The 19,044-nt window shown below is 35.3% G+C and overlaps 3 protein-coding genes across 4 annotated transcripts; 2 read left to right on the forward strand and 1 right to left on the reverse strand.

Annotated features, from left to right (window-relative positions):
• Nucleotides 1-3,718: 3,718 nt before the first annotated feature.
• On the forward strand, nt 3,719-6,843 carry LOC108225957 (uncharacterized). 2 transcript variants are annotated; one of them, XM_017400911.2, is made up of 8 exons: nt 3,719-3,834; nt 3,965-4,086; nt 4,228-4,345; nt 4,672-4,760; nt 4,880-4,926; nt 5,009-5,097; nt 5,707-5,840; nt 5,970-6,843. In XM_017400911.2, the coding sequence occupies exons 2-8, from the start codon at nt 3,988-3,990 to the stop codon at nt 6,660-6,662; spliced, it is 1,269 nt and encodes a 422-aa protein (XP_017256400.1). In that variant the 5' UTR covers nt 3,719-3,834; nt 3,965-3,987; the 3' UTR covers nt 6,663-6,843. The 2 variants fall into 2 exon arrangements, with proteins under 2 accessions (XP_017256400.1, XP_017256405.1); XM_017400916.2 differs by lacking the exon at nt 3,719-3,834 and having other exon boundaries at nt 3,870-4,086.
• A 2,388-nt stretch (nt 6,844-9,231) lies between these two features.
• On the forward strand, nt 9,232-10,613 carry LOC108226228 (uncharacterized). Its single transcript, XM_017401178.2, has one exon. The coding sequence runs from the start codon at nt 9,478-9,480 to the stop codon at nt 10,381-10,383; it is 906 nt and encodes a 301-aa protein (XP_017256667.1). The 5' UTR covers nt 9,232-9,477; the 3' UTR covers nt 10,384-10,613.
• A 2,378-nt stretch (nt 10,614-12,991) lies between these two features.
• LOC108225558 (probable linoleate 9S-lipoxygenase 5) lies at nt 12,992-17,452 on the reverse strand. Its single transcript, XM_017400453.2, has 9 exons — nt 17,083-17,452; nt 16,534-16,820; nt 16,084-16,324; nt 15,378-15,716; nt 15,102-15,187; nt 14,903-15,010; nt 14,451-14,755; nt 14,009-14,272; nt 12,992-13,913 (listed from the first exon to the last, which is right to left on the reverse strand). The coding sequence occupies exons 1-9, from the start codon at nt 17,330-17,332 to the stop codon at nt 13,145-13,147; spliced, it is 2,649 nt and encodes an 882-aa protein (XP_017255942.1). The 5' UTR covers nt 17,333-17,452; the 3' UTR covers nt 12,992-13,144.
• Between the last annotated feature and the right edge of the window lie 1,592 nt (nt 17,453-19,044).

Below are 19,044 nucleotides of genomic sequence, written 5' to 3' on the forward strand. Positions count from 1 at the left end.
AGCATGGCCTAAATACTGTTGGAAGGTGATGATCATCACTTTTACTTTTAGATTGCATCATCATAATTCATATGTGCCCCATCCGTGTTACATTTTTAGTTTTGGTGAAGTCACAGTTTAATGACTAAATATCTTTTAAGAATTATTTTCGGGAGAACTAACATATTTTTGCCATAACATAATAATTTCAAGGATTTATTATATGAATAAATTATAACTTTTTCCAAAACACAGTTATGAAATTGTAATGTAGGTTGGAAACAATTGTTATCTGCATACGAGATTGCACCGTCATTTTATATAAAAAAATTTATAATTCGGATATTTTTGAAAAAACCAGTAAAGTAAGCCAGGTAAATTACAATTCGGTGTAAAGATTCTAGCATTTGACTAGGAGGTTGCATTATAGAATGTATGCATCAGTTTTGTTGTCTATACGAAAATGGCGGGGAATAAATAATATTTTATGTTCACAGGAACTTGCACTGGAGAAAACATAATCATATCATATGTTGATAAGAAGCGAATGTTACAGTAAAATTACAGGAATGATTGTACGTCGTGTGTGCATGATATCTTTGCGAATCTGCAAGTCTTATCTTCCGTAGTTTATCCGATTTGGTTGCAGCTGCCTAATTTCATTACCGAATCGGTACTTAAATTTGAACCGCTTATTATTTGTTACAAAATGAAGAATAATAAGGAAAATCTACTAGTATTACAAAACTTTTCAATTTTTATAAACTGAACATAACACGTGCACCACAACTTGGCAACAAAAAAAAGGTGCACTGCTGCAGACTTTGATAACATGCTTATCAAGATTGTAAATTCAAATTACTTTTAATAATTTAATTTCATGTGAATATTTTTGAAAGAGGTAGATATAACGCTGTTTGACTTGTTTCGGAGATGAATCTAAAAAGTACTCCCTTTGTCCCATTTAATTCTATACGTTTCTTTTTAACTGTTCGACACACATTTCAATGCTCTTATAAAATATAGTTCCGTAACTTATTTTTGAGATTTTCTTTTTCTGTATAAAAATATAACATCTAAACTTTAATTCAGAAAAAAAAAATTTAAAAATAAATTGCACAACTACACTTTGCAGGAGCATTAAAGTCTGTGCCGCGTCCCCGTCCCCCAATGTATACAACTCAGGGGGACGGAGGGAGTAATGATTACAAGGAATATAGTGGAATGGTAAGGTAGCAAGCAAATCAGAGTAAGCGAAAGGAGGGAGGGTTTGTGTTCAAATTTTGAAATTGTATGAAGTCTCAAGTTCGGTAGAGAGGACCCGTTTTTCCTTGTGTTTCAGGTAGAGGTGAAAATGAACTCAACTTGGATGAAATTTTTAATAAATACAAAGTAAAAAGTTATTTATCAGATTTATACTCATCAATGTTTTCAGACAAAAAATTATGCTCAAAACTCGAGTTTGTTAATACGTTGAACTCGATTATTTAAATTCGAATTACAACACACATGTGCAAACTTAATAAAGTGTTTAGATAGTTGACAATTCAAATATATAATTTTTATATTTTCAAAGAAATGCCGATGGGCTAATGGGTTTTTTACGCACATTTTAAGGTGTATTTATTTTATAGCTAGAATTACTAATATTTTTCGAATTTTCTCTTTCCGTGAATTAAAATTTAAGTTAAACAATTTCTTTGAGAAAAAATTGTAAAAATAATTATTTTAAATACGCGGTCAATATTTTTAGAATTATGTGTCGAAAAGTTAAATATCATTTATTTGAAAATAGAAAGACTACGTGATAATATAGGACCGCAAATAAACAAAATTCCAACACACTTTTAATGAGCACTAGTAAAATTGAACAATATTCTTCAAGATTATGGAGCATAAAATTGGGTTCAAACTCGACTTAGTTGGTGGTATCCAGCTCAAGTTTATCGAACCACATGTTAAATACTCGACTTGAGTGGTTTAGCTAGAAAAGATATTCGATTTGATCATTATCGCAAACTGATCGACGAAACGTAGCACGTGAGTCACTGCAGGTCCGTTAAGAAATAAGGGCAACAATAACTTATTTGGCTCTAACAATCAATCTATAAAAACACAGGAAGAAAACAGAAAGCACGAAAAGACTACAATTTCTTTTGAAGCCAGAGAAATCTCTATATACGGGACAACACTCGCACTGTATGAATGGGAGATTCAATGAATTCAATTTTGGCTAATACACAACGTACTTGCGTGCCTGCAAATATTAGTCATGTAAGTTCACGGGTTAATCCAATAATGTATTTTTTTATTAAAACAATTCAGGGGTCGTCTTGATTAGTTTAAAAGAATGACTTCTCGCTTAAATTAAAGAAGTGTAGTAAGAGTGAGAACTAAATAAATTAATAAAATATTGAAAAGAAAAAGTAGAAATTATGAGAAAAAAGTTATATTCTCAATTTCTTAAAAATAATTTTGTTTATTTATACAAACGGTCAAGAAAAACAGAAGCAACTTGTGCTGCTTGTGAATTCTGCTGACCAAACATGCGGCTCAGTATCTTTCACATCATTTCCTAAGGTAGCAAGCTCCACCGCGGTTCCGCCACTCCTCGCATCGACTCTTCGTTCACATGTGTACATGTATTAACGTGTGTATCGGCAGGACAGATATTGGACATACTGTTCATGAGTCTCAAGGACGTACGTGTACGTTACTAGTTTTGAAACAACCATTCGCTTGTTTCATGCTTGCTTGTCTGTGTTGTATCCCGGAGCTCCAGTGATAATGCTGCATGTACACGCAATAACTATGCACCCACACCTAGCATCTTTAATTCTTTGTCTAGGGTAAAAGTGACAATTTTACCATTTAATTCGGTATAAGAATGGATTGTCTTTTCGACATACTTACTTCTGGGAATAGGATAGGATTTGAACTTACAATTCGTAGATAACTAACATTGATGATTTAACATACAATTTCATTATTGGAAGATTTTACCTACAATCCTTATTCCTTAGATAAGGAAGAGGCTGACATTGATGATTTAACATACAATTTTATTACCGACCCTGATAAAACAAAATTATTTGATCAAACAGCTTATTTGACAAAAACAAATTGCGTGATAAACAACATGATAATGGGATGAAACAAAATTGCTTAATTAAAGAGCTTATTTGACAAAGACAAATTGCGGGCTAAACAACATGATAATGGGATAGAAATGATTCTAGAACAGAGAGGAACTCGCAGAGTGATTGTATTTTGATATCCCTACACTGCACATAATATCACAATACACTCGACTGGACAGCATGTAGTCATGTACCACCGCGACATCGATATCGAATTATCATACGGATAAATTGTTACAGCACTGCTGTAGGACAGTGCTACTGTGTGTCTTTTTTGTTGCATTCATCTACACTATTCAGATAGCTGTATCAATAGCATCCTACTGTACCTACATAGTTTCTCACTATACATCTAACGACTAACGACAAATAAATTGCCAAAAACTGGCCAACATTTGAATGCCAACTTACGAATATGTTTTTCCTTAAAATTAAATTATTATTGACAAACTTCCAAAATATCAACTCGGAAAGTGATTAATCATGACCCGGGTCCGACCGTTTCCGTTAGAACTCGCTTTCGGACCGTCGTTTTATTTGACTTGAGAATCCACTATTCACGTGGAATTACTATTTTTTAACCACATAACGGCTTCCGTCACCGCTATAAATACCTATTCTTGCTAACCTTTTTTTCTCGATTTTGTACCAAACAAACACTATACAACACAACACTTTAGACAAAGTGGAGTTTCTCTCTCTGGATTTTATTGAGGTAGAGTTCTCCTTTCTCTCTTTAAATTTAAACTTGTTGAGTAAAGCTTAAGTCTGGTATTTTTGTTTCTGTCTTTTATTGAGAGATTACACTGGCCACTCATGCATTCATATATAAATGTGTCTTGCAGTTTAGATTGTTGCATACACTACAATGGGCAAGACAGATGATCAAAAGCTTCAGAAAACTAAAGATAGAGTTGATGCCGTTCTTCATCTCCTCAAGAAACAAGCTCCTCTCTCCCTCAAACAGGTCTCTCTCTCTCTCGCTCGCTCGCTCTCTCTCCCTCCCTCTCCCTCTCCCTCTCTCTCTCTCTCGCCCCCCCTCTCCCTCTCCCTCTCTCCTTCTCTCTCTCTGAAAATGGTGCATTGATATTATATTGATGGGGTGCAGGAGAGGTATTGCAGCAGAAGTAGTGTGGAGAGATTTTTGAAAGCCAAGGGAGAGAATGTAAAAAAAGCTGCCAAAAACCTAAGAGCTTGCCTTTCTTGGAGAGAGAGTATCGGCATTGGTAAAACTTCATTCATCTTCTTTCCATCTCTATCAACTAAAAAGCTTACAACTTCAAACACTTTGCCTTAAAGCACCACCATTACACATATATTCATGTATATCCGTGTCTATGTTAACCATGTTTCTTATAGTTTATCCGTTATTACTTTATCAACCTTTTCCTTTGTCCATTTTGTTTCGTTGTACACTAGACAGAATCTTGCTTTTTATCATTTCCCTATTTGAATTTGCCCATTATTATTTTTAAAGCACTTTAATAAAGAAGTAAATTATGATAGGTCAATATATTTTTTTATTAATTCTTGGGGATGTGTGAAAATGCAGAGAATTTGATAGCTGATGAGTTTTCTACTGAGATCGCCGATGGTGTAGCTTATGTCTCCGGCTATGACAATGAATCTAGACCCGTTTTGGTATATAAAATTCCTCATTTTCTTGTTCACTCCAATGCTCGGGATACACCTTTACTACTAGACTATCTTATTTTCTCGTAAATATTTGAAATGATTTTATATTCATCGGTTTACCGCAGATTTTCCGAATCAAGCAAGACTACCATAAGTTTCACTCTCAGAAAATGTAAGTTTATTACCAGCTCACTGTTACAAATGTTGTTAAGATTGAGTAATGCGTATATGAAATATATTGGTCAACTTGGCAGGTTGACTCGAGTTGTGGTGTTTACACTTGAGGTTGCATTACAAAGCATGGCAAAAAATGTGGAGCAGTTTGTGATTTTAATCGATGCAAGTAAGTTTAGCTTTCATACCTAGATAATGACCAAATAACCCTTGCTTTCTCTCACTTCTCAGATCTCAACAGTGAAGTTATTTGTTGTAGCCTTGTACATTTGTATTTGTAGTAGTCAAAATTGGCAGTAGAACAAGAGCATTTAATAATCATTCCTTAAAAGCATTTCCAGTTAAATTGTGGGGACGAAAAGTGTCTGGCCTAAGACAATCAGAGCATGCCAGCATATGCTCAAACTCAGAATTCTGCTTCTTAAATTTCTCACAATTATCTGCTAAATAGCTAGCTGAACCTTCGAGTTCGGAACTGCATAACGTGAATATTTAAATTTCTGTAACCGAGTTCGATTATTTTCCGTTTTAAGAGTCGAAATTGGCTGTTGGTTACTTTCTGTCATTTAGTGTGTGGACACTACTACACTAGTGGTGGTTTAACTTTTTGTAAAAGAGAGAACAAATATGGAACAAGCCACAGGTTGTTAACGAGAACTGTACAATAGTGGAAAATATAGTGAGAGCTTTGTGGAGTACATGATTGTATCTTGTTAGATTTGGCTATTTGACTATTACTGTACATGATTGTAACTTATTAACATTATTACATCTCCAGGCTTTTTCAGATCAGGCCCAGCTTTCATGAATATGTTGCTCACTACAATGAAGATCATAGCTGACTATTACCCTTCTCGTCTCCACAAGGCCTTTGTTATTGACCCTCCTTCCATTTTCTCTTACCTTTGGAAGGTAAATTTGTTTTTAACTACCCTCTTATCGTTTCTTTGTCTCGACTCAGACTCGTACATTTATCTTTTGTCTCAACTTGATAGTGTGTTGTATATAATATACAATTTTATCATTTTTTGTTGTTTGCAGGGAGTGAAGGCGTTTGTTGAGTTATCATCTTACATTGTTATGGTATCCTCACTTGACTTCCATGATTCATTCGAGTTCGACGATCTAACGTCTTATTCACGAGCCTCCTCCTCCCTCCGATTCAACTCCACGTCAGCACAATCAACGGCCAAGATTGGTTCATGCGCCTCCTCTCGATTCTCATTCACCGTCGCTCATCACTTCGACTCCGTCAAGCCTTGGTACCTCAGTTTGGGTGACACGTCATCCTCCAAAGTAGGCCCCACCAACCCATCTCTAGTAGGCCCCGCGCTCATATCCTCGGCCAATGCCAGGTCATTCTCATTCGCATCTCCAGCTGCCAGGACGACACGTGGCAACATCCACACCGTCGCCAGAAAAAGCTTCTTCCCATCCACACCGTTGCCTCAGAAGACTCAAACATTCGATCACACACACATCAAACAACCTAGGACACCTAATCCATCATTCCTCCAGTCACCTGCCATGTCATTCTTCACTAGCAAGAAGGAATGCCACGTCAGCAAGGCCGATAAATGTCGCGAATCTTTCGCAATGTTCTTAAAATTCTACCGGCGACCATACGACGAGATGACCTACAGATCAAAGATGAGACCGCCTCTCGGCGGCCTCATCTCAATCGTCTCGCCGCAGCTCCGCCGTCGCCACATGTCAGTTTCTCAACGATTTTGATCTCCAAAATGCCACGTACATAGCATAACTACATGAGTACTACTACTAAATTTTATCAAGACATTTTATTTAGTAGTATAAATAACTTAATTTTCGTTTCCAAAGTCAAAAGGAATTTAATGTGTTGTTCATCGATTTTGATCATCAATGTAAGGAAGTTGAAAATTTGGGTGATATAATATATAGACTGCGTGCAAAATGGGATGTGAATTTGTGTGATTCATATTAAATTATAATATATGTGCAAAATTAATCAAAGTGGAAACTTAAGGTAAATGCATGGATGCAAGATATCGTGGTCGAGCCGGAGAACATATATAGCATCGGTAATGAAATTGGAAATATGATTAAAGTAATCATTAAGGTTTTTCCGTGGAGCTTCTTGTATATGTACATGTACGAGAATCTTGAATGTCGCACAGTGAGACTTTTGTTATTTAATTTTACTAGAAAAATCACAGGTGTCTTACAAATGTAGTACTTCCAATATTGTAAGATTGTGTTTGTATCTCTCGCTCGGTTTATTAGTTTATGCACACAAAGTACTTGATGCATGTTAGTTTCAAAGATCGATGGCACGATAAGTTGGTAGTGGGAATGTGTGTGTTCGTGTGGTAGTATAATACATGTACATAGCGAAGTCAATGTATATTTGGACTATCTAGTTTGGCCGTGTGGAAATGTGTTGGAAACTCAAAACTATAAGTCTACAAGTACTCATGGAAATGTGTGTGTGGGTGTGTGTTTTGTGGTGTGTCATGAACATGTCAAGGTCCATTGGAGTTTGTTTTTTTCTACTTCCTCTGTTTTCAAATATTTGACGTTTGACTTTTGTGCACACATCTTTAGGTGCATTGACCACATAGCTAAAATTAATATTTTTAAAATTTTCTTTTTGTAAATTAAAGTATAAGATTAATATTTTTATTCAGAAAAAAATAATTTAAAAATAATAATTTTAAGTATGCAGTCAAAGCTCTTAGAATTATGTGCCAAAAAGTCAAACGTCAATTATTTAAAAACAGAGGGAGTAGTTTGGAAGAGGAGTGGAAGTGGAGAAATGTGACTATTTTAGCATTACCGGTCTTCTGGTACTGATTATTTGTAGTTTAGTTGATAGAAGCTTGTGCGTTTTTGCAAAAGGTAACAATGAGAATGACCTTGGGCTTAAGTATAGGTGGACTGGATTTGTAAACTAAGGTCTGCTTCACATTGTTCCTTTAAAACTTATACAGCATCCTGTTGATCAGAGATCTAGCTACTTTTTAAAAAACTTCTCTGCACCCTGTTTGGATCAAAACTGAAGGTAACACAACAAATATAACGTTAATCACCACCAAAATCGATATATGCACGATTTGACATTTTTTACTCGAAAATAGTTGAAAAATTATTTGATAAAATTAAAAGTAATTTTTTTGAATAATAGTTTATGACTCAAAATTTAGTTTTAATAAAAACAGGTTTCCAGTATTTGTTGAAAGTATTGCTTTTCAATTTTTGCGAGAAGCTATAATATATTTTAATATCAAACTCACCAAATATATCAAAAGTATTATTATTATTATTTTATATTATATATTATAATTTAAAATATGCAAATAAAAAATACCAAACAGTTATATGATTTCTACCACAACAATTTTTAATCAGCACGTCAATTTATAAAAACCCTCAGCAAATAGATTCACGGTCTATAAAGATCAAGAAGATCCTTGTTGAAAAACTAAAAAAAAAATATATAGATTACTCTTCCACGAGGTTGTAGAAATGAACTAATCGATTGACCCGTCGATTTGGGATTAAATTTTTTTTTTTTATAAATCAAATATTTTTAGTTAAATCAAAATATAATCAATAATTTATTAAACTATTTTCTTAAATGATTTTTTCATAAATATTCAAGAATAAAAGAATTTTTGCAAAAATACTCTCACTTTTTAAAATAAATTACAGAAATATCATGTTTGCAAAAAATATTTGTAAAAATATGGAGGTTGCACATGCAACCAAATCTGCAACTGCTAACAAACGTACATGCAACCACAAATGTAATTTTAAAAAATCAGTTAAAAATTACATTTAATTGCATAATAAGTTGCAAGTGATTGCAAATTACGAAAATGAATACCTTATAGTGCAACACTAATATCACAAAAACAATCATGAGATATACTAAAAAATAACGGCAATCAATTGAAAATAACTCAACAAAACTTCAAAGAAACTGAATTTAGGTAAAGATTATTATGTTTTGATTTTGTATAAATGTAGAAATCCTCGCCGGTAAAGGAGTATTATTATTGAAAAATAAGAAGAAAGCATAGAAAATAGTATTTAAACTTTTCAACAGTGAAAATCATGGAAGTCTCACGGCGGCTAGGAAAAAGGAAGAGGTTGAGGGAGTTTTTTTTTTTTTAATACCAAAATTTTTGTTTTCCACTAAAATAAAAACTAAATAGAATAAAGTAAAAACAATTTAACTTTTTTACTTTTTTACTAGCTTGACCCGATTGGACCCCCAGTATACTCCACATAATTTGCTCCTGATCTTAAGCATCACTCATCTCTTTTCCCTGTTTATTACAGCCACTTTAAAGTTTAAACCAATGTATGTATCTACAGCTCAAACCTAAGATTTGAAACACTTGCCTTCTTTCACAACCCAAATTTGTGAATATGGGTTTGTAATTTCATCTCACATTGAGTCTTTCTGGTAAGATACTCTTACCCTTTTCATATTTTGCTCTTTTTATGCTTGTTGGAAGTGAAAAAAGTGATTTTTAAGTTGGGTTTGTTTGTTTTACTGGTAAGAATGCGAGATTTTCCATCTTGTTTTGGTGAAAATGGAGTTCAGGTTGCAGATACATCTTGTTCAAGTGCAAATATTAGTAAATCTTCACAAAATTTGGTTACTTGCACATATCAGTGTAAATTAGTTGGCAAATCTTGTCTGATAAGTATTTCATGGAGTAAGAATTTGATGGGTCATTGTTTAGGTGTTGAGATTAATGATTTATCTCATCAGTGTTTGTGTAGAGTTGATGTGAAGCCCTCTTTGTTTTCTAGAAGGAAAGGGTTTAAGTGTTTAGATGTGAGTTCTTGCAAAATTGATTTGTATTGGGACCTTTCTTCGGCGAAATTCGGGTCCGGGCCGGAGCCCCTTGAAGGATTCTATGTGGGGATTGTGTGTAAAGGGGAAATGGTTTTGCTAGTTGGAGATATGAGGAAAGAAGCTTTGAAGAAGATTGGTGCTGTTCCTTCGCTGTTTAATTCCATTTTTGTTTCCAAGAAGGAACACTTGTTTGGGAAAAAAGTGTACGCGAGTAAAGCTCAGTTTACTGATAACGGACCGATTCATAATATTGTAATTGAATGCGATGCAAATGGGAATGATGATTTGTGCCTCATTGTTCGTGTGGACAGTAAGCCCGTGATGAAGGTGAAGCACCTCAGGTGGAAGTTCCGTGGAAACTCTACGATATTGGTTGATGGGCTTCCTGTAGAAATCTTCTGGGATGTTCATAATTGGTTATTTGGCACGACTTTGGGGAATGCAATATTTATGTTTCAAACTTGTTTATCAGCAGAGAAATTGTGGACTGGGGAGACATTCTTAGATGACTCGGAACAGCAATGGCCTTGTTTGCAGAGTTTCAAGGGGTCCAAAGTATCTGGGCTTGGTTTTTGTTTGACTTTGTATGCTTGGAAGAACGAGTAGATGTGAATCTTTCCATGAATCAGTTGCAGTTTATATCTGGAAAATGGACATGGTCGAACTATTTCTAATATTATACTTTACTAATCAGTGTCTCCAAATGTTTGCTCAATTATTTGTTTCACAGAACCTTATGAGAACATAGAAAGTTTAGTTGGTTTTTCATACATTGCTTGATTTACAAAATGTCTTTTTAATTCTTCCAGAGTAATTCACAATATGTTTTACCATTACTATTGTCGTGTTCAACTTTTCTTAGAGATTTCTTCTTTGGTTAAGAGCACTCATCAGCTTGAATGAATCTGATGTTGATCAATAATTTATTGTTATCTATATTTCTCTCCTAGCATACTGAATTACTGCATATAATTTGGCAGTGATCAATTTGTATATATATATGTACCTTCGTTGAGAATTCGCTCTGCTCTTGTAATCTTCTTGTTGAGACTTTGTAATGATATGAATAACTCACATTGTAGCTTTGTAGTCTCTTGTTGTAATTATAGTTAGAATCGGTCGCGCCTTTGTTATGGTAAAGATATACCCAGGTTTCCTTATAATAGCAGAATTTAGTGTGAACTGGCTGGCCTGTGCTTCAGAACAAGGTACTTCTTTTGCTTTTTGAAACATATACAGGTATAGGTGGTCGTAATTCTAGTAGTTACAATTTATCATGGCACTGATGACTTATCATCATGAATGGAGTCTCATGCATTGAGATGGAAATTGAATACCTGTTAATAGTATGGGGGGTTAAAAGCTAGTTATGCTGTCATGCAAGTAAGTATCTCTTTTGCTTTGTTTCTCAGTTCCAGGAATATATAATCGCTTCAAAAAAGGAGGTTCCTGATATATATGCCGTACGTTTGCTCTCCTATTTTCCTGTAATGACTTGTTAATGTCTCTCCTGGATAGAAATCAGTAATATTCTCTTTAGAATCTTGAACGGCATGAGTTCTAAATTAAAGAGAATCTTGAACGGCATGAGTTCTAAATTGTGACTATGTTTACCAGTTCAGTGCTTTGTATGGAACATACATCTGTGGCAATTCATTTGTAGTCATGATAGTTCAACCCCTTACTAAAAGTGTTTGCCATATAAAAAATTACAATCCTTGAGATGAGGCTTTAGATTGGACAAGTTAAGTAGGAAAATCATTGGTGTAATAAGATGCTGTATCGAGGTAAGTTTGTGTCATCATGCTGCCACAAAAACTAAAGTCCACGTATCTCTAAATTTAAGTTGCTCGCTGATAGGCGATAGGTAAGGTTAGCTTGCTTGTGCTCACACTACAGAGTTGTTAGAGCGGGTATAGAAAGACAGTTGTTCATCACGGGTATTTGTTTCTTATTATGCAATACGAACCCTGATGATCATGCAATTCGGGCATGCATAACTGTCTGCATTTGATTTATTGAAGGGCCGTAGTTTGTTGAAAGTAATTGATGAAGGAAGGCACATGTGCAAGGTTTAGATTTGGAAAGAGAGGAGCTAGGTGCAAAAGGTGTGGTGTGAAGCTAAAGCTGAGTGAGAAGGAAGCAAAGTCATTCATACAGACCACAAGAGAGCTCCCTACTCAAAATGAAAACCAGAGTGTCTTAAATACACACGAGAATAATCCGTCTGAAATATAAAGCCCGGGTAAGACTGAGAGGTCAAGACAGTATTTTGTGTGTGTGTCTGTGTTCCGAGATGCCTAAGGTGTGCTCTAGAAGCGCTTGGAGATGCAGAACAAATCCTAAGAAATGTGCGGTTCCCCCGATCTGGAGTTCAAACTATCTCGTTCCATGTTACATGACATGTTTGTTCGGGCTTTTTTTTAAGAATAAAAACTTATTCCAGAAAGAAAAAAATTCACATTACATGCTCCGTTCATCCCATATTGTATGACCTTCTTTGACTAGCATGATTTTTAAGAAATGAAAATTCGACTTAATTTCAATCACAAAAGGAGAGTTAACGGATCATAAATTAATTTCATTTTCCCTAATATTATACATGGTCATGGAGTATTTTTAGTGATAAAAATTTTTAAATAAAATTATCTATGTTACATTGATTTGACATCTAGGTGGTATTTTAGATATCATGTAAAAAGTTTTACGATTCCAATCCCATGTTTCCTAACAAACAAATATAATCAACTATGTTTTGCTGTTAGATTATATTTGTCAAATAAGAGATATTTTATGTATAATTTCATATAATCACGAGTACATATGATTTTGTTTTGTTGTTGATTATATTTGTTGAATAAAAGATATTTATATATAATTTTACACGCACATAGGATTTTGGATATGCTCAGTATACCCTTTTGATGTATGCTCTCTAGCGGGTGCACTAAAATTTTAACTCCAGCGAATGTAACGAGCGCGCAGACATTTAAGTCCATTCTGATTCAAGTACAAGAGATGTACAACATTAACAACAAATCAGAGTGGCGCAGCGGAAGCGTGGTGGGCCCATAACCCACAGGTCCGAGGATCGAAACCTCGCTCTGATAAAACTCTTTTCCTTTTTCCGATTTTTTTGGTTGTTTAGCCACCTCAAAGCAGAAATGATATAACCTGGCTCTGTAAACATAATTTCATTTATTTGCTCAATTCAAACAAGTGAACTAGTCAGTTTTTATTAATAATACTCCAAATTTCAGCGATGCAATCGTTAGGCATGATTTACAATACGTGCCTCCAATTAAAAGTTACAAAGATTTAGCAGATAAAAATAGAAAAGAATCTCCAGATGCAAACCAGAGCATTTTCAGATTGAAACACTGTTAGGAATTCCCTTGCCTGTAAGCCCACCATTTCTACTGTAATCTGAGGTGTTAGGATAAAGTAATGTGTAAGGCACCTTAACGAGCCCTACGCGGTTCTTCCATCTCACATCACAGTTCCTGTTTGCAATCCTGTTTTCTATCTCCACCAGTTTTGTTCCAAATCTGTCAAATGCATCTAGCGCTCTTTGATCTGAAGTCCAGTCAGGGGTGTCTCTTTGTCCAAGATAAACCTCGTCCGTTGAATGTCTAGACAAAATCTCAATGAGAGACACTCCTAGTAGTGTTGGAAGCTGGCTTGTGATGGTTTTTAGAAATGCTGAATCAGGGCTTGTTTCAAGCTCAGCATACTCTGGAGTACCTGGCTCAGGCATGAAGCGACGACTCACAGTGGGGCGGTTTGGGAGGAATCCAGCATAAGGGTATTGACCGAAATTCACTGCTGCATGGAGAGCAGAAGCCACCCATATAATGATGCTGCAACTTAGGATAAGATCTCCTCTTGTCTTCATACTAGGCCACCAGGGCTCGTCCTTCTTGTCACCATGGCCCTCGGTGAGGATCTCCAACCACCATGATTGAAGTTCAGAGTCTGATTGTATTGTTTCGTCTGTTGGGTAGTAGAGAGAGCAATACTCTTTCACCCAGGTTTCAATTGCAGACCATATATCAAGGCCATCAACCGCGTAGGGGTAATCTTCTATTAGAAGTCTGAGTCCATGGGGTTGCCTTGAGTCTGGAACTGCCATTCCTCTACAATGCACAGGAAAAAAAGGTAGTTTCTTGTTTTATCAACAGACATGAAGTGTGGATAAAATTATTAAAGAGAGGCATCATTGCCTCTTTACCTTTTTAGTAGATCAGATGGAAGCGCTTGCTCTGTGAAAATCCAACTTCTGTAAGCAAAAGATGACAATTCCATTGAAAATCTAGCTGGAAACACCGTCTTCTCAAGAACCCCATCAGCATTGATGAGGATTTGTCTAGCCAAGGCATTAATGTTCATTGTATCACGGAAATGGGGGTGCAAAAGCTGATATATTGGGTGAATCACACTCAATTGTCTGTTTGTTGCAATGATAAATGGCTCTATCACTGCATGTGTGTTCAACCTGCAATCAGAAATAAATTTTAGGCACGCATGTCACATGTCACACAACCTTATACATTGTGCTTAGCAAATGTCATTCTCATTCTCTCTTTTGTGGATACTATATAAACTCCTCATGTTTCCGGGGGAGTTGTAGAGGACTAGATAGAGTATGCAAGAGACTGTGTATTAGTACATACCAGTGGCTTATGAGCTGGTGGTAGCCTGAATCACTAACAGCAGCATAAGCTTTTGCTAGCTGCCACACTGAACCTTCAATGCCATCCTCTGACGGGGTATATACTTGACTTGTGGCACCATGTATGTCTCCTTGTGCATGTGGTAAGCTCAGTTCAATTGCTAACGGTTTAAGTTTCCCATTATCATGAAGCAGTAGGAGAGTGCGAGTGGCATACATTTTGGTAGTGGTTGTATTGATCCGTCTTAGATATGGCATCAGTCCATCATGGTGATCTAATATAAACAACCGCTTTCTCCTGATAGCCTGTACTTTCACGACAGTAGAAAATTTAGATAGGGTGAAAATTCTGATTTCTTTAGGTAATATACTGCTGCTTGTTTCCTAAATTGACAGGTGATGCACATTCACATACGTAGAACTCCCCAAGAGAGAACAACTGGTCCCATTTACCTTATATACAGATAGACCATTCATGGACTTCTCAATGTGTTCCCTTGTGATTGAGCTGGTTTGATTGCCATATACCTTTGGGTCTAGCTTGCTAGTTGGTGGAAACTCCTGGTAGGTAGAGTAGTAAAAGTTTTGAATTCAGTATCAAAAACTATTATTATACAACTGATTGTCTGATTAAGAATGAGAAGTATATTACATGGAGGCAACGAATGGAAACAGGATTCACTCCTGCAAGCATTTCACGTGCGAACTCTTCGTCTGTCCTCCATGCAGACTTGTCCTCTGCAGTTTATTACAATAGGTACTTAAATTATTTGTTATCTTAGGAGAGTTAAGCGGCTTTTCTGCATAATTTTAAAAGTTTGCAAAAAGACACTGGTAGCTAGTGTCTATCATATCAGGGAAAGAGATGCTTGAAGGTCAGTAAGCTGGCTTAAGTTTATTGAGGTGAGATGAAAAGATGTGATGTTACCTTTGATTACATCAGGCATTGGGAACTTGAGGAACTGCTCACCGTCAGAACGAACAAGTTCTCTGAGCATCTCCCATGGGATGCATTCCTTGAGTGTTTTCAATTTGTCCCCATCTGGTAACCTTATTCCACCTTCATAGAGTTTCATTACATCTTGGAATGTCTCGAATTCACCAGGAGTTTTATCAAATAAAGAGTTAATCTCTGGTACTATTATCTGACCAAGTGACTTTAGAGCATAGGCAAGGAAATCTGAAAACTTTATGTGACTGAACCTTTCATCCCGTGGAACATAAATGTCCAAACTTAACAGGGGCAATCTACTCTCGGTGCTGCTATCTGCAGTGATAATAGGATTCAGGATTCTTACAAATTAGGATGTTAATTCACTTCCTACTGACAACCGACAATAAGCAACCGACAATAAGCATAATGCAATTACATCAAAGATTGTTTCATAATCTTTGTTAAGGGTCTCACTAATCATTATACTTTAGGTTGTAAACATTCATATTAAAGAGTATTACTAATATACTGTAGCCTTTTGGCTTGTGCTTAACTGAAGAACATTATAAATGCATAAATAACAACATGATTAGCTACTTTGCAGATTGTTAAAAAGATATTTAAGAAGAAAAATGGTTAGTATTCAATAATGTTAAAGATATGCTTGGTAACCAAAGGAAAAAGGATAAATAATTCTGACCATTTTTTGTTGGCATGCGACCTGTTCGTCCTCTGCGAGGATATGGGTACTCCTTCGATCCACCCAGCACTGGGCGAGCATATTTTAGGCCCTTGTCTGGACTTCCCAGGTCATTGTAGTATGCATAGTCATAGACTCTATCCCACTCCTTTAGCATTCCAGTTCCGTTTCCACGAAGATTGATAAGTTCAACTTCTCTGTATTCTCTCAAGGCTGCTGGTGTATTATTTGGCAGGTAAGCCTGATTAAAATGATTAAATATCTTAGAAAAGATTAATCTTTAGCTCGTCTTTCCTATTATTACATACTCTCATCTTTGTGATAGTTTTTGTTAATGGCCATCTAGTTACTGGTATTAAATTTTCTTTCACGCCACAATGTCTTGGAGGCTTATTGGTAACTATATGGATTTGGAAAAAGATTTATATTCTAGATTCAGCATGGCTGTACCTTGTTTGCAAAGAAGACACGGTCATATTTGTAACGATGTGCTGGGTAAACCCAAGAATTGCATACGAAATGGACTCTCCCGTGACCAGGGAAGTCTTCTAAGGTGACTGTTTTCAGGTAGAGCTGACTGCGATGATGGTTTTTGATAATAAAAGCACCCGGAACACCCATCGACTCATCCCAGTCAAATGTAATGCTAAATGAAGCATCTTCAGCTGTCACCGAGGTAATTCTAGTAATCCAATTTTCAAGAAATGCTGCTTTGCTGAGCTTCCCTCTCCCATTGACTGGATTTACATATAAATAAAACACAGTAGCTTATCAAAGATTATTGAAATCGTCATCATTAGATTTCAAATTTTCAATAGGTACACTTTATTATTGTCCTCAGGATGATCTATGGTGCTACATTGTAAAACGCGTATGCTATAATTTCCTAAGATCCCAAAAAATCTTAATTTGTAATTTAACTCGGAGAACAAACTTTATTCAAAAAAAAAAAAAAGTTAATGTAATGAAAAAAATTTGGATGATTGAAGAGAAACCGACCTGGATCAACATGATCAGAACTGATGAGCTGCAGAGAAACACCTCGTCCCATGAGCTCGTGCAGTCGATCAAGAAACGACGATCCCATATCACTGAGGTCCAGAATATTTTTCTTCATTAGCACAACCGTCCCTCTAATCTTCTTAGTCTCCCTCCTCCTATTATCTGGCCTCTCTTGCTGATATCTCCCCCAGAACATTTCCACTATCTTCTGCATTGTTTCGGGATTCCATGGCGGACAATTCCCCATAGGAGTCCCTGTCAAAAAACCCGATGATCGAATGTGAGAAACAGAGAGTCGAGGCTCAGTTACTGTAGTATTATTTTGTTGATGTTCCTGACTTGCATTGGATTATTTTGACAGTTATTCTTACACGGGTCGCTATAAATATATGCAAGTTACTGAATTTGGTAGGGACAAAAGGAACTTTCAATGTTGATCTCTTTATGTAAAAGAAAGGAAACTTCATCAAGACAAGAACCTGATTCCACTTGTCACCTTCCTGTTTCTTGTGTTGCTAAGCTTGCTAATCTCTCATCTAATCATCTTAATGCCTACAAAAGTACTCTCTTTAGAATCAATAGAGCTAGTGATAGCAAAATCAGAGATTAATATGTCATTTGTATTTTTCTACTTATTTTTTTTTTCTAAAGATGCATGTTTTAAGTCTCCGGAAAAAATGTCTGCCACATGCGAGACAAGTATAATGAATGTTGTACACCATATATACCATGAAAGTGACGGACATATCATTGTCCTTTTATTTGATTGATTTTCTGTGCCCTTCCATATACACGCTCTTTTCTATTGATTAAGTTAGCGATGAAATATTTTCCTTGCAAAAAAAAAAGGGAGTTAGAAATATTTTGTTTTTATAGCAAATTATAAGATATGAATGCTTTTTTCTAGTGTGTGTTTTATATAGGCGGGAAATTTTTTTGGTGAAAATTTTTATACATGGATAGATTATTATTAATGGGATTGTACTCGATAGAAATCAACCACCTACCTAAGAGATGATTTATTAGGGTGTACATTAGCTCATACTAGAAAATTCGAATATCAATTTCATAAGAATGGAGTTTTAAAATACACATTTTTGACAATATATCAGAGATGAAATGGTTGTTTTTTAGTCTAGAATATTTATCAATATTTTAAAAAAGCAACAACTATTTTTATAAAAAAAAATATAAACTCACATCTTTTATAGATATAAATAATTAAATTTAAAAAAATATAAAAGATTAATAACGTAAAACTTTTCCTAAAAAATAAAAATAGAAAGAGAGTAATCTTGTAACGTATATCTTATAGTCTTTTAAAAGTACTTTTAATCGTTTTGTTATTAAAAAGATTGTTATAGTAAAAAAATGTTGTTGTAAATATCAGGGGTTTAATAGTGACTGTGCAAATTCTTCTCACAAAAGTTAAAATAAAACTTTTTAAAAACCATAAAACTTAATAAATACCGTTTATCATACAAGTTTTTAATTATTTTTATAAAAAACTAAGCTGTTGTTGTTTATAATATACCATGTAAAATTAACACCAAACGCGACCTTAATTTTAATAACGGAGTTGCTTAATACTATTGGAAATGTTTATAACCGATTAATCCCTCTTCCGTAACTTCACTGATTAAGTCCGATTTCCGCTTCTTACAACACTGGGATGAGGTAATAAGCGTGCCGGGTGCTACGAGTCAATGACTTGACAAATAACAACAGTGAGACTTGGTTAAAATCACGAGATGAGCAGATCCCGTTATTTACATTACACCTATTTTAGACGTCATATATTATTTGGTTGCTATTTTTCTCATGGCTCATTTACTCAGGTTACTAGAAGCAGCAGAAAGAATCTAAATAATATATTGCTTCACGCAGAGAACCATTATACCATACTTAAGCTGTAGTTTTCACCAAAAATAAGGGAGAATTATACACGTGTAATTCATT

Source organism: Daucus carota, chromosome 1 (assembly GCF_001625215.2).
Source record: "Daucus carota subsp. sativus chromosome 1, DH1 v3.0, whole genome shotgun sequence".
Lineage (NCBI taxonomy): Eukaryota > Viridiplantae > Streptophyta > Magnoliopsida > Apiales > Apiaceae > Daucus > Daucus carota.